Source organism: Caretta caretta, chromosome 1 (genome assembly GCF_965140235.1).
Source record: "Caretta caretta isolate rCarCar2 chromosome 1, rCarCar1.hap1, whole genome shotgun sequence".
In the NCBI taxonomy this organism is placed as follows: domain Eukaryota; kingdom Metazoa; phylum Chordata; order Testudines; family Cheloniidae; genus Caretta; species Caretta caretta.
The window spans coordinates 280247533-280260547 of record NC_134206.1 but is presented as its reverse complement, the minus strand read 5'-3'; the positions used below and the strand labels follow the sequence as shown (position 1 = coordinate 280260547).

The window sequence follows — 13015 nt, the reverse complement described above, 5'->3', positions numbered from 1 at the left end:
ATCTTAAGAACAATGAACAATCCTCCCAACACTTGCACCCCCCCTTTCCTGGGAAATGTTGGATAAAAAGCCTCACCAATTTGCATAGGTGACCACAGACCCAAACCCTTGGATCTGAGAACAATGAAAAAGCATTCAGTTTTTTACAAGAAGACTTTTAATAAAAAATAGAAGTAAATAGAAATAAAGAAATCCCCCCTGTAAAATCAGGATGATAGGTATCTTACAGGGTAATTAGATTCAAAAACATAGAGAACCCCTCTAGGCAAAACCTTAAGTTACAAAAAAGATACACAGACAGAAATAGTTATTCTATTCAGCACAATGCTTTTCTCAGCCATTTAAAGAAATCATAATCTAACACATACCTAGCTAGATTACTTACTAAAAGTTCTAAGACTCCATTCCTGGTCTATCCCCGGCCAAGACGACTACAGACAGACACAGACCCTTTGTTTCTCTCCCTCCTCCCAGCTTTTGAAAGTATCTTGTCTCCTCATTGGTCATTTTGGTCAGGTGCCAGCGAGGTTACCTTTAGCTTCTTAACCCTTTACAGGTGAGAGGAGCTTTCCCCTGGCCAGGAGGGATTTCAAAGGGGTTTACCCTTCCCTTTATATTTATGACAACTTCAGATTCTTAAACCTTGGGTCGAGTGCTGTAGCTATGTTTAGAAATCTCACATTGGTACCTTCTTTGCGTTTTGTCAAAACTGCTGTGAAAGTGTTCTTAAAACAAACATGTGCTGGGTCATCATCTGAGACTGCTATAACATGAAATACATGGCAGAATGTGGGTAAAACAGGAGACATAGTGTTCTCCCCCAAGGAGTTCCGTCACAAATTTAATTAAAGCATTATTTTTTTAACGAGCATCATCAGCATGGAAGCATGTCCTCTGGAATGGTGGCCGAAGCACAAAGGGCCATATGAATGTTTAGCATTTCTGGCACATAAATACCTTGCAATGCCAGCTACAAAACTGCCTTGCGAATGCCTGTTCTCACTTTCAGGTGACATTGTAAATAAGAAGCAGTCAGCAGTATCTCCCGTAAATCTAAACAAACTTGTTTGTCTTAGCGACTGGCTGAACAAGAAGTAGGACTGAGTGGACTTGTAGGCTCTAAAGTTTTACATTGTTTTGTTTTTGACTGCAGTTATGTAACAAAAACAATCTACATTTGACAGTTACACTTTTGCGATAAAGAGATTGCACTACAGTACTTGTATGAGATGAACTGAAAAATACTATTTATTTTGTTTATCATTTTTGCAGTGCAAATATTTGTAATCCAAAATAATAATATAAAGTGAGCACTGTACACTTTGTATTCTGTGTTGTAATAGAAATCAATATATTTGAAAAAAGTAGAATAAACATCCAACATTATTTAATAAATTTAAATTGGTATTTTATTGTTTAACAGTGCGATTAATCATGATTAATTTTTAAAATTGTGATTAATTTTTTGAGTTAATCGCATGAGTTAACAGCAACTAATTGACAACCCTAAAATTTACCCTACTTGTTTTGTTTTATTGTGTAGAACACATCTAATGCAGTTCCACTTCATGTGTGCTAAGTGAATGGTCTCCAGATATAACTCAAAATAATCCATGGAATTTGGAGAGACATTGTATTTTTGGGTAAAATGTAAAATCATGTCAAGACTTCAGGGATACTGTATCAGTAGAGAACACGAAAAGGAGCTAATAGAAAAAGAAGCACACACTGTTGAACGTCTGTTGTACTATTTTACCTTCTACATGGGATAAGAATTTGCCACTAAAAGAAAACCTGAGAAATTTCAAACAAAAATTCTCTTTCTCTCTCTCTCTTTTATCATCAAACTCATTTCACCAGACACAGGGGGAATAAAAAGTGTAGACACTCAAAACTACATTATATGTCTTAAAAATCTATAACTTTTATGGGAAAAAAGGAGAAATAAAAAAAATCTGCAAATAACCAGTTAATGGATCCCTGCCATCACAATTTCCTGCTATCACACAATCTTTCATCTCTCATCATAACTCTATCCCAACTTATACACCCACCCAAACTGAACTTTGCCCTCTTTGTGTTCATTTGTGAGGAAACTTTGCTGTTACATCTACATAGTTGTTTTTCATGTCATTTACTACACCTGTTGAAGAGACTTCAAAAGGAACATAGTCCCATGGTACATTAAATTATATTAAAGTTCTATCAATTTGTCTCATCGTGGTAAGTAGATGTAAGTAAATCCCCAGTGGTGTTATGAAATGTGTTGGTTACGTTGGGCTGGAGTCTCTTGTCTGCCAAATTCATTTAGTGTTGCTTAGAAAAGAGTAGGGGGAAGGGGGAGCGCATGAGATAGGTAGGGGAGGCAGGGCCTGAGTCAGGAGAAGGGAGGGGACCATGTCTCCAGAAGGGAGGAGAGGAAGCATGGCAAAGCATGATGCTCTGTTATTGAAAGATCTTCTGCCAGCAGCTTACATTAAAGCTCCCCCACCAATATTTTAAAATTTACAATGTGGCCAGAAAACTAAGATCAGCTCCTCTCATCCCTCTTCTGCATTGCATCTGAGCGCATGCTGGGCACAGTGGAGAACTGAGCCCACTGTATTTAGGCTTATGTAAGTTTGCCAGCTTGTCTTTTTGACTACATTAATTATTGTGTCTATCAGCAAACATGTTAAGTCCCACATCATCCAACAGTAATGTTGTAGTATAACACAATGCAACCAAGAAACAAAATACTGTGTCCTGCCACTTTAAGGCATAAACGCCTCTGCACAGTGTTCCTCGCTCTGGCCAATCAGAGAGAGGGCCTATCGCAGCCTTGTCCATAAAAAGAGACAGACAAAGGAATGGCTGGTTTCAGGTGGAGGGAAAGTCAAACATCCATTTATGATGTCTCTTGAAAATGGAATAGTTACTCTGTGTGAACAAGACTGTCAGTTTCTCTGTTCCAGTGTTCCTTGTCTGAGCCTGGGAGCTTCCTATGCCTATTTCCTCCCTGGGCTGGGAAGAGAGGAAAAGAGGGAGCTTCCTCCCCATTGCCTCTCCTTTACATCCTTACTCTGAGCCCCCATTTAATCCCTTTGCTGCCTACCTTAGTGGGGCATAAGTATGCCCATTCACTGGATCTGTATTTGATATGTCCTTGTAATTCCTTCATTTGCTCTCCCTCTCCAGAAAACCAAAACTAAGGGGTACTTTCCCTCAAATGTGGCCAATGAAACAAAACAAATGTGCAGTTTGTAAGTCAAGCCAAAAATAAATTTGAAAATTATTTCCCAAAAACATCTGACAAAGAACCTTTTTAATCACCAGAATTATAAAACTCACATTTCTATTCCCCCCGTTCCCCCTAAAACTAGTCAGGGAAAAAAACACCTACCCTGGCATAAGTTATGGTTTGTGAAATTTTAGGAGGGTTGGTTTCTTTATGGGAAAGATAGGCCAGGGATTCTTGAAAAATTGAATTTATAATGAGAAACTAGCGTCATCCTTAACTATGCAGTGGCTTCTTCCACCACATAATAGGAAATGTATGGCTCTATCTGATTTTCTGTGGCAAAGGTATGAATATGAATTTGAACCCAAATGAATCCATAGGACCTTTAGAAAGGTCTTTTAAAAATAATCCATACTAATGGAACAGGAGGAAACATGCAAACCAAATTGTCTGTTTTAGCCCCACAAACTACTGAGTAAGAAATATTTATCTATGAAAGCTGTTGCATTTAGTTTCACCTGAAAATGGGATGTGGCATTTACTCATTCTCATGGTAAAATGACTCTCTTCCTGTCAACCAATCTGATGTTCATGAACAAGGCCCAAACACTGCCCTACGTTGCGTCCACTGTGTTCTTTAATCATAGTTTTAAAACTACATATTGCTTCCATTTACTTTCCTATGACCCATAAATATATATTCACAGGGTGAAAAATATCAAGTTCTGAATTGCAGTAATATGGGAATCTGAAAGATGTGGGGCTGAGGATTTGGAGTCAAATGTGAAAATAGAGACATTATAATGAAAGGAGCCATAATGCCTAAAGTATAAAAGAAGCTAAAAGGTCCCTTGCTGAGATCAATCTTCTTGCCTAAAATCCATTTAAGAATTGCCATAAAAGGTCTACAGTATTTTCTGAACTGAGATCTGATGAAAGATTGAATATAGATCATATGCTGGGAATTAAAATAATCTTTTTCATGTTCTTAATAAATCTAAATTTTAGATCAGTTTGGATAAAACAGATGATCACCCTCTTACATAAGACATATTGCATGAATAGAAAACATCTTATCTAAGAATATAGCGGTAGGGATATATTACTGACCACCTGACCAGGATGGTGATAGTGATTGTGAAATGCTCAGGGAGATTAGAGAGACTGTTAAAATAAAAAACTCAATAATAATAATGGGGGATTTAAATTATCCCCATATTGACTGGGTACATGTCACCTCAGGATGGGATGCAGAGATAAAGTTTCTTGACATCTTAAAAGACTGTTTCTTGGAGCAGCTGGTCCTGGACCCACCAGAGGAGAGGCAATTCTTGATTTAGTCCTAAGTGGAGCACAGGATCTGGTCCAAGAGGTGAATATAGCTGGACCGCTTGGTAATAGTGACCATAATATAATTAAATTTAATATCCCTGTGGCAGGAAAAACACCACAGCAGCCCAACACTGTAGCATTTAATTTCAGAAAGGGGAACTACACAAAAATGAGGTTAGTTAAACAGAAATTAAAGGGTACAGTGCCAAAAGTGAAATATCTGCAAGCTGCATGGAAACTTTTTAAAGACACCATAATAGAGGCTCAACTTAAATGTATACCCCAAATTAAAAAACATAGTAAGAGAACCAAAAAAGAGCCACCGTGGCTAAACAACAAAGTAAAAGAAGCAATGAGAGGCAAAAAGGCATACTTTAAAAAGTGGAAGTTAGACCCTAGTGAGGAAAATAGAAAGGAGCATAAACACTGGCAAATGAAGTGTAAAAATACAATTAGGAAGGCCAAAAAAGAATTTGAGGAACAGTTAGCCAAAGACTCAAAAAGTAATAGCAGTTTTTTTTTAAAGTATATCAAAAGCAGGAAGCCTGCTAAACAACCAGTGGGGCCACTGGCTGATCGCGGTGCTAAAGGAGCAGTCAAGGACAATAAGGCCATTGAGGAGAAACTAAATTAATTCTTTGCATCGGTCTTCACGGCTGGGGATGTGAGGGAGACTCCCAAACCTGAGCCATTCTTTTTAGGTGACAGATCTGAGGAACTGTCCCAGATTGAGGTCTCATTAAAGGAGGTTTTGGAACAAATTGATAAATTAAAGAGCAATAAGTCCCCAGGACCAGATGGTATTCACCCAAGAGTTCTGAAGGAACTCAAATGTGAAATTGCAGAACTACTAACTGTAGTCTGTAACCTATCATTTAAATCAGCTTCTGTACCAGATGACTGGAGGATAGCTAATGTGATGCCAATTTTTAAAAAGGGCTCCAGAGGTGATCCTGGTAATTACAGACCTGTAAGCCTGACTTCAGTACCGAGCAAACTGGTTGAAACTATAATAAAGAACAATATTGTCAGACATATAGATGAAAATAATTTGTTGAGAAACAGTCAACATGGTTTTAGTAAAGGGAAATCATGCCTCACCAATCTACTAGAATTCTTTGAGGGGGTCAACAAGCACGTGGACCAAGGGGATTCAGTGGATGTAGTGTGCTTAGATTTTAAGAAAGCCTTTGATAAGGTCCCTCACCAAAAACTCTTATGCAAAGTAAGCTGCCACGGGATAAAAGGGAAGGTGCTCTCATGGATTAGTAACTGGTTAAAAGATAGGAAACAAAGGGTAGGTATAAATGGTCAGTTTTCAGAGTGGAGAGAAGTAAATAATGGTGTCCCCCAGGGGTCTGTTCTGGGACCAGTCCTATTCAACATATTCATAAATGATCTGGAAAAAAGGGTAAACAGTCAGGTGGCAAAATTTGCAGATGATACAAAATTATTAAAGACAGTTAAGACCCAGGCAGACTGCAAAGAGCTACAAAAGATCTCTCAAAACTGGGTGACTGGGCAACAAAATGGCAGATGAAATTTAATGTTGATAAATGCAAAGTCATGCACATTGGAAAGCATAATCCCAACTATACATATAAAATGATGGGGTCTAAATTAGCTGTTACCACTCAAGAAAGAGATCTTGGAGTCATTGTGGATAGTTCTCTGAAAACATTCACTCATTGTGCAGTGGCTGTCAAAAAAGCAAACAGAATGTTGGGAATAATTAAGAAAGGAATAGATAATAGGACAGAAAATATCATGTTGCTGCTATATAAATCCATGGTACTCCCACATCTTGAATACTGTGTGCAGATGTGGTCACCCCATCTCAAAAAAGATATATTGGAATTGGAAAACGTTCAGAAAAGGGCAACAAAAATGATTAGGAGTATGGAACGGCTTCCGTATGAGGGGAGATTAATAAGACTGGGACTTTTGAGCTTGGAAAAGAGACAGCTAAGGGGAGATAGGATTGAGAATCATGTCTAAAATCATGACTGGCATAGAGAAAGTAGATAAGGAAGTGTTGTTTATTACTTCTCATAACACAAGAACTAGGGGTCATGAAATGAAATGAATAGGCAGCAGGTTTAAAACAAATAAAAGGAAGTATTTCTTCACACAACACACAGTCAACTTGTGGAACTCCTTGCCAGAGGATGTTGCGAAGGCTAAGACCATAACAGGGTTCAAAAAAGAACTAGATAAATTCATGGAGGATAAGTCCACCAATGGCTATTAGCCAGGATGGGCAGGAATGGTGTCCCTAGCTCTGTTTGCCAGAAGCTGGGAATGAGCGACAGGAAATGGATCACTTGATGATTACCTGTTCTGTTCATTTCCTCTGGGGCACCTGGCACTGGCCACTGTCAGAAGACAGGATACTGGGCTAGATGGACCCTTGGTCTGACCCAGTATGGCCATTCTTATGTTCTTAAGAGGGTGATCATTTCTTGGTGGACTCTCCTGACTGAATAACTTTCCCTGAAATTTACAAAAGGGAATATGAAAGTAACTAATGTGACCATTAGTTATATGGGTATCTTTACAAACCAAATTTTTGATGAGAGTCATTTATGCTTCAGGTTATCGGCTGATAATCTGTATGTGTGTGTTGGGGCGGAGGGGAGAATAAAGAATTTTCTTCTCTCAGTCAATCTACAATACTGTAAAAATAACTAAATGTGTTATGTTTTTTTCTCTCTTTTTTGCTTTCCTCTAAAGCATCAGGTACTAGTTATTGCCAGAGGCAAGATGCTACACTAGATGGATCAATGATCTGATTCAGCATGACATAAATCCTATCTATCTACATTACCTACAGATATGTTCTCTTCTCCAAACCCCCACTATATCAGATATCTTAAAAGGTCAACATTTTAATTTTTTTAAAATAAAGATATTTGTTTAACCTATAACCTTCTGAATAGTCAGGGTCCTTATTCCTTGTAATAAAAGAAAACATGAATAAAATTCCTTGTTTTCCCTATGTTCGGAATATGCTATTTTAGCAAGATTAAAGCGTCCAATCGCAAAATTTTCCTTTGGCCTTTTATCTTGACAGAACTGCTGTGAAACAGATTTTAGAAAATTGTAGCAAAATTCCCTATGAATCAAATGGATATATGTTGGGAGTCCCAAATACTCAGTTATAAATCTACAGTGAAAAATAAGTGGTCTCAACCCACCCCAGAATGGAAAAGTTTGTAATGTCATTTTAAAACATGCTCAAGAGTATATCTTACACTAGGCTACCTTACACAAAGAGAAAGACTTGAGGAAAAACTAGCACAAGGTAAACGAGATATTTCAAACTATTCTCCATCTGATTACTAAATAGCACAGTACCTATGGGTATGACCTGGACATTGATGCACTAATGACATCTCTTTCATCTATTTCCTTGGAACTGGGAGGTAATAAATGGATGTTCTAAAGAAAACATGATATATTTATCACACAATCTTTTTAAACCTACCTTTTTTGACAAAACAGGTAAACTGTGGTTCTGCTACGAAAAGTGGCTATTAAAATAGCATCCTTGGGTTCAGTGGTTTATTGCCTCTCAATAATTCCAGATGAAATTAGTGCAGTTTAATAGACTGAGGTTTCTTTTTCCTTGTCTTCGAGACTCATAACTCAGTTTGGGATATGAACCTCAGACTGAATTCCTTCCTGCTTTCATACCATTCTTTGTAACCCAGACCCACATGAGGTATATTACAGATGTTACTAACAGCAGGAACCATGCACATCACTGAATTCAAATCTTCAGGATAACAGTTAATTAATGGTAGAATGGAGTTATGTAGGATGGGCACGTAAAAATCTTGAAAAGAAGGCCTATGAATAAAGGTCAATCAGAGAGCTTCCCTGTCTTAGTGTTCCCTAACATAGCTTCTTCTAAAGAGCTAGCTATTTCTCTTCCCCCTGGAATGTTCTTCACAAGCTCCATGTTTAAGAAAGGAAATTGTTATCATTACTTCCACTATAGTACATATTCTTATACATAAACACGTACATTCCCCAGTTACTGCCCTGGAATGCATGAGTGGGGCTCCGACTGCAGTCTGTGGAAACTGATCCTGAGCACCATGGGGAAGATTGATCTATGACCAGAAAACACATTGCAGTTGGTTGATATTAGGTACCTTATTTCTTTGTTGATTGCATCTAGTTGCTCCTGAAGCATCATGGCCAGAGTCTGGGCATCTGAATGCCCACTTGGTGACAGAAGATCCATGGAGCTAAAAATAGTTTCTCTATCATCGTCATCAATATCAGACATTTCGGTGTCACTTTCAAATGGGTGGCTGCTCAAGACTCCAATCTGCTGAGTTCTGTTCCACTCATGATCCCCAAGAGATTTCACCTAAGCAAGAATTTACAAAATGCATATCGTGCTGTCTGAGAAACTATTTCAAAATTATCTTGCTGGAAAATGGAAAAGATGAAGCGTTAACATTTTAAAATACTGGCTCTGTGATTATTAATCCCTTTCTTATTTGTAACAACATTAAGAATAATAGATTTATTTGATAGGAATAAAGATGCTGTAAAGTTCTTTCCTATGGTTTCTACTGCAGTTCAGCATTAACTAAGGAAGAGATTTTCAAAGGTGTCTAGTTAGGTTTCCAACTCCCACTGAACTTGAATATCTCCCTCTGTGCTATTAGTGTTGGCTGCTATACAGCAGTGGATGTACTTGTAGATTGGTATGGAAAAATCCCATTGTTTGCTGAGAAAACTACACAATTTGTAACCCCATCGAGTATCTTCTACAAAACACTGAGGTACACTGTCATATCCCAGTATGGGGATTTAATTGTTAACATGAGCTATTAATACCACGTGCAATGAAAAGAAGATATCCTATAAGCTGTCTGCAAACTAGTTAGTTAAAGCACTTTTGGGGTGCAGTATGTATGCCAGTGTTTAATGCTGTCATTGTTTAGGAACACATTGTAATACTGCATGCAAAAAAGCTTGCAGTGTTGCACAAGTGAAAACAATTAAATGGCTAACCTTTGGTTCATCTCTCCGGACCTCCATACGACCTCTTCTGGGTCGCCTTATCACTTTAGTTGATCTGTAGTCGGATTGGCTATCAACCAAGGAACCCACAGAATACCTCAGTTCTGCTGATGTGTCAAGGTGAGATCTGAAAAAGGATTGAGGCACAGAGAGTAGGTAAATTCAAATAACAGGAATGATAATACAGTGCCTTTCATTCTAGGGTCTCAGAGCTTTACTGACATTAATTCATTAAGCCTTGCAAGAGAAATTACATTGGGGATACAATTTAGTGAACATTTTCTAAACATATTGTGGAGTAATAAAGGAAATGAATCTTGATCCTTTTTATATTAAAAAATTAAATAACAAACCACAACAGGCCAGATCCGCAGCTGGTGTGAATTGGCAGAGCTCCAATGAAGTCCATCAGCAGAGTCGGGTCAACATTAAGCATTTTTGCATATCCCACCCTAAACGCTTTTGTAGTATTACTTTTCTATGTAAGCAATTGTTGCCATAACAATGTTATGTGATCATGAATGAAAAGGAAGATGAATCAATCTGCTTATTAAGACATGCTCTACATTATGATAATGTTAGTCAACTTCCCAATGATTTACGGTTATGATTGGAATGCTACATATCTGGTACTATGTTAATAGATTAAACTAATACAACTGATACAGTCTAAGAACCTTGGCTTCCACTAGTGTGTTTGGGGCATGACTCTGGCTTTTAAACCATTGGCTGCATTGCAGGGCTGGAGATGAGGATGGGCTAAGCTCCAGGATGACAGTGGAAGAATTGTGACTGACAGTCAGAATTCTTCCTAGTTTTTCTCGGGGTGCGCGCATGCTAACATGGGAACACTGCCACTCATTGAAGCAATGCAGCATTCCCTTCCTGCCGCACATCAGTTTTGCTGGTTGGTGGGTGAGTGAGTGACTGGCGGGGGGAGGACAAAGACTATGTTCCCCATCCTTGATTCCTTTCAGGAGGTTAGTGCCCATGACGGAACTAACCTAGGGCAGTGCTTGTATCTCCCAGACCCATCACAGTTGCTGCTCCTGGTGGGAAATAAGGGGAGTGAAGGCTTCCATGTACTCTCTGAGTATTCTTGAACAGTCATGAAGATTTGGCCACATTTTGACCTTAGCAAAAGGATGCACTTGGCATGATAACATTAGAGAAATGAAATGTAATGTTACAAATATTGTAGTGATGATACTTCATCAGTATCAAAGTACCACACATTATTACTTGTTTGGTTGTCCTAAAGTTGTGCTAGTAGCCTTCCAGGCAGACAGGAAGAAATGGTCTGTGCTCTCTGGAACTGGCAGTCTGAAGACTGACACACAGACAAGACACACAGTAGTTAGGGGGAAAGGGTAGATCATCTTTGTGTTTGTTTTAGCATGTGGTAAATATATTGTTGCATCTGTCATCTCTCACTGTACTAACTTGAATGGAAAAAAGAGAATGGTTAAGAAAAGTAAGTTGTTACTCCTACACAGAAGGATTTTTTTAAAAAATAATATATCTGTTATAAATAACAACAGTGAAAGGAGAATGTTATCTGACTACTTGCATTTCTGTAGTAGTCAAGAAAGTTATTCTATCTAGAATGCACATGAAAAATATGCCTCCATATTTAAGTTTTAATTCCTTTCAAACTGGAAAAAAAAAGCTTACAATCAGCTTCTGACCATCTTGCTTAAAAGGTTCACAGCAAGGTTAATAATCAGTTTTCAAGAAACAAAATAGGATTTTTATCCCTAAAAATATTCGCTTCAGCTCAGTGGAAGAATGTTGCCCAAGAAAATAATGGCTTTAATCTTTAGAGATGAAAGCTGTCTAAGTAAAGGTATAACTGATTTCCAAAATGAAGGCAATCATTTAGAAAATCACATTTATGCTAAAATATGTAATACTATCAGAAGAATATTAATGCAATCCCCCTTCCCCATTCCATCTATGTATTCTATAAATAGATTTCAACAGATGTTCATTTTCAACACAGGATCACTTATTTTGAACTAAAATAAATTGTTGCATAGAAGAATGAGGCATGAGCCTAAATTTTAGCAACACCACATTCGTAGGAAAGTGAGAGCAATTGGTATTGTTAAAATGTAGCCACCTGATGGCTATTCAGTGACATAAGACCTTTAACTGCATCTCCAGTGTGCATGGAGTGCAGAATCAGAGTCTGGGTGATCTCAGTTGGAATTCCTAGTAGGTAGCTGCCCTCACCACAAAAAACACAACTGCAGTTATTAGCAGTTTCTCCAGAGAGATAAGAGACAGGACTGACATGGACACAGGACTGTCCTCTTACATTTAGAGACAGGTCCTTCTCTAGCAGGAAAAAGGCACATTGGCTGTGTGATGTGCGGAAGCTTGTTTGCTACAAGGCTAAGATTGCACGAGGTATTACTACTCTGTTGGAAGGAAGAAACTGTTCCTCAAGATTTTAAAGATGCTTGTTTCATCCAACTCTACAAAAACAAAGGAGACAGAAGTGACTGTAAAAGCCACAGAGCTATATCTCTTCTTAACATTGTGAGAAAAATCTTAAGCTGTATTCTTTTACCTAGACTTCAAACTTTAGCTGAGAAAAATCTATCCTGAGAGCCAATGTGGCCTCTGCTCGCGAAGGTCCAGCATAGACATGGTCTTCTATGGAAGACAACTGCAGGAAAAGTGCAGAGAGAAGCATATTCCACTGTACACAACTTTTATAGATTTAACAAAAGCCTTTGACACGGTTAGTTGGTCTGAAGAAGCTTGGTCCTCCACATACATTGCTAAACCTTGTGAAATCCTTACACGATGGCATGAAGGCAACTATAATGTATGAAAACCAAGAGCTGGACTTATTTAACATCAACAATGGAGTGAAGCAGGGTTGCGTACTGGCTCCTACATTGTTTAATATTTACTTCTCATGCCAGCTTCAACATGCATCCTGTGATGTTCCACAGGGTGTCTGTCTTAGCATGAGACATGATGGAGGTTTGTTTAGCACTGCAAGGTTCAGAGCCAAGGCAAAGGTGAAGGAGACCTGTTGTTTGTAGATGATGCAGCCCTTGTGGCTCAGTGTTGATGCCCTACAACATTTTATTACCAAGTTCTCTGATTCATGCAAAATCTTTGGGCTAGCAATAAGCTTGAAGAAGACTGTTATCATGCACCAAGGCTCTTCAAAACCAGTTCCAGATATCATCTTAGATGGTATTTGTTTGGATGGCATTGACCAATTTTGCTACCTTAGCTCTACTGTTACCAGCAATGTAGATCTTCTTGCTGAGCTCACTAGTAGAATTGGCAAATCAGCCAGGAACTTTGCAAGACAGAGCCTGGAACAATAACAAATTGTCAACTAAAGTGAAAATCCATATTTATGAGAGATGTGTTTTATCCACTCTTCTATATGGC

General features: G+C 38.3%; 1 protein-coding gene across 7 annotated transcripts in view; it reads right to left on the bottom strand.

Moving 5' to 3' along the window:
- Window positions 1–13015, bottom strand: part of PPFIA2 (PPFI scaffold protein A2) — a 614806-nt gene that overhangs the window by 93016 nt on the left and 508775 nt on the right. For all 7 annotated transcript variants that reach the window (XM_048835681.2, XM_048835683.2, XM_048835680.2 and 4 more), the window contains 2 exons: window positions 9587–9722; window positions 8713–8933 (listed from right to left, as the gene is read on the bottom strand). In XM_048835681.2, coding sequence (XP_048691638.1) covers window positions 8713–8933; window positions 9587–9722 — 357 coding nt within the window. The remainder of the gene's footprint in view (window positions 1–8712; window positions 8934–9586; window positions 9723–13015) is intronic.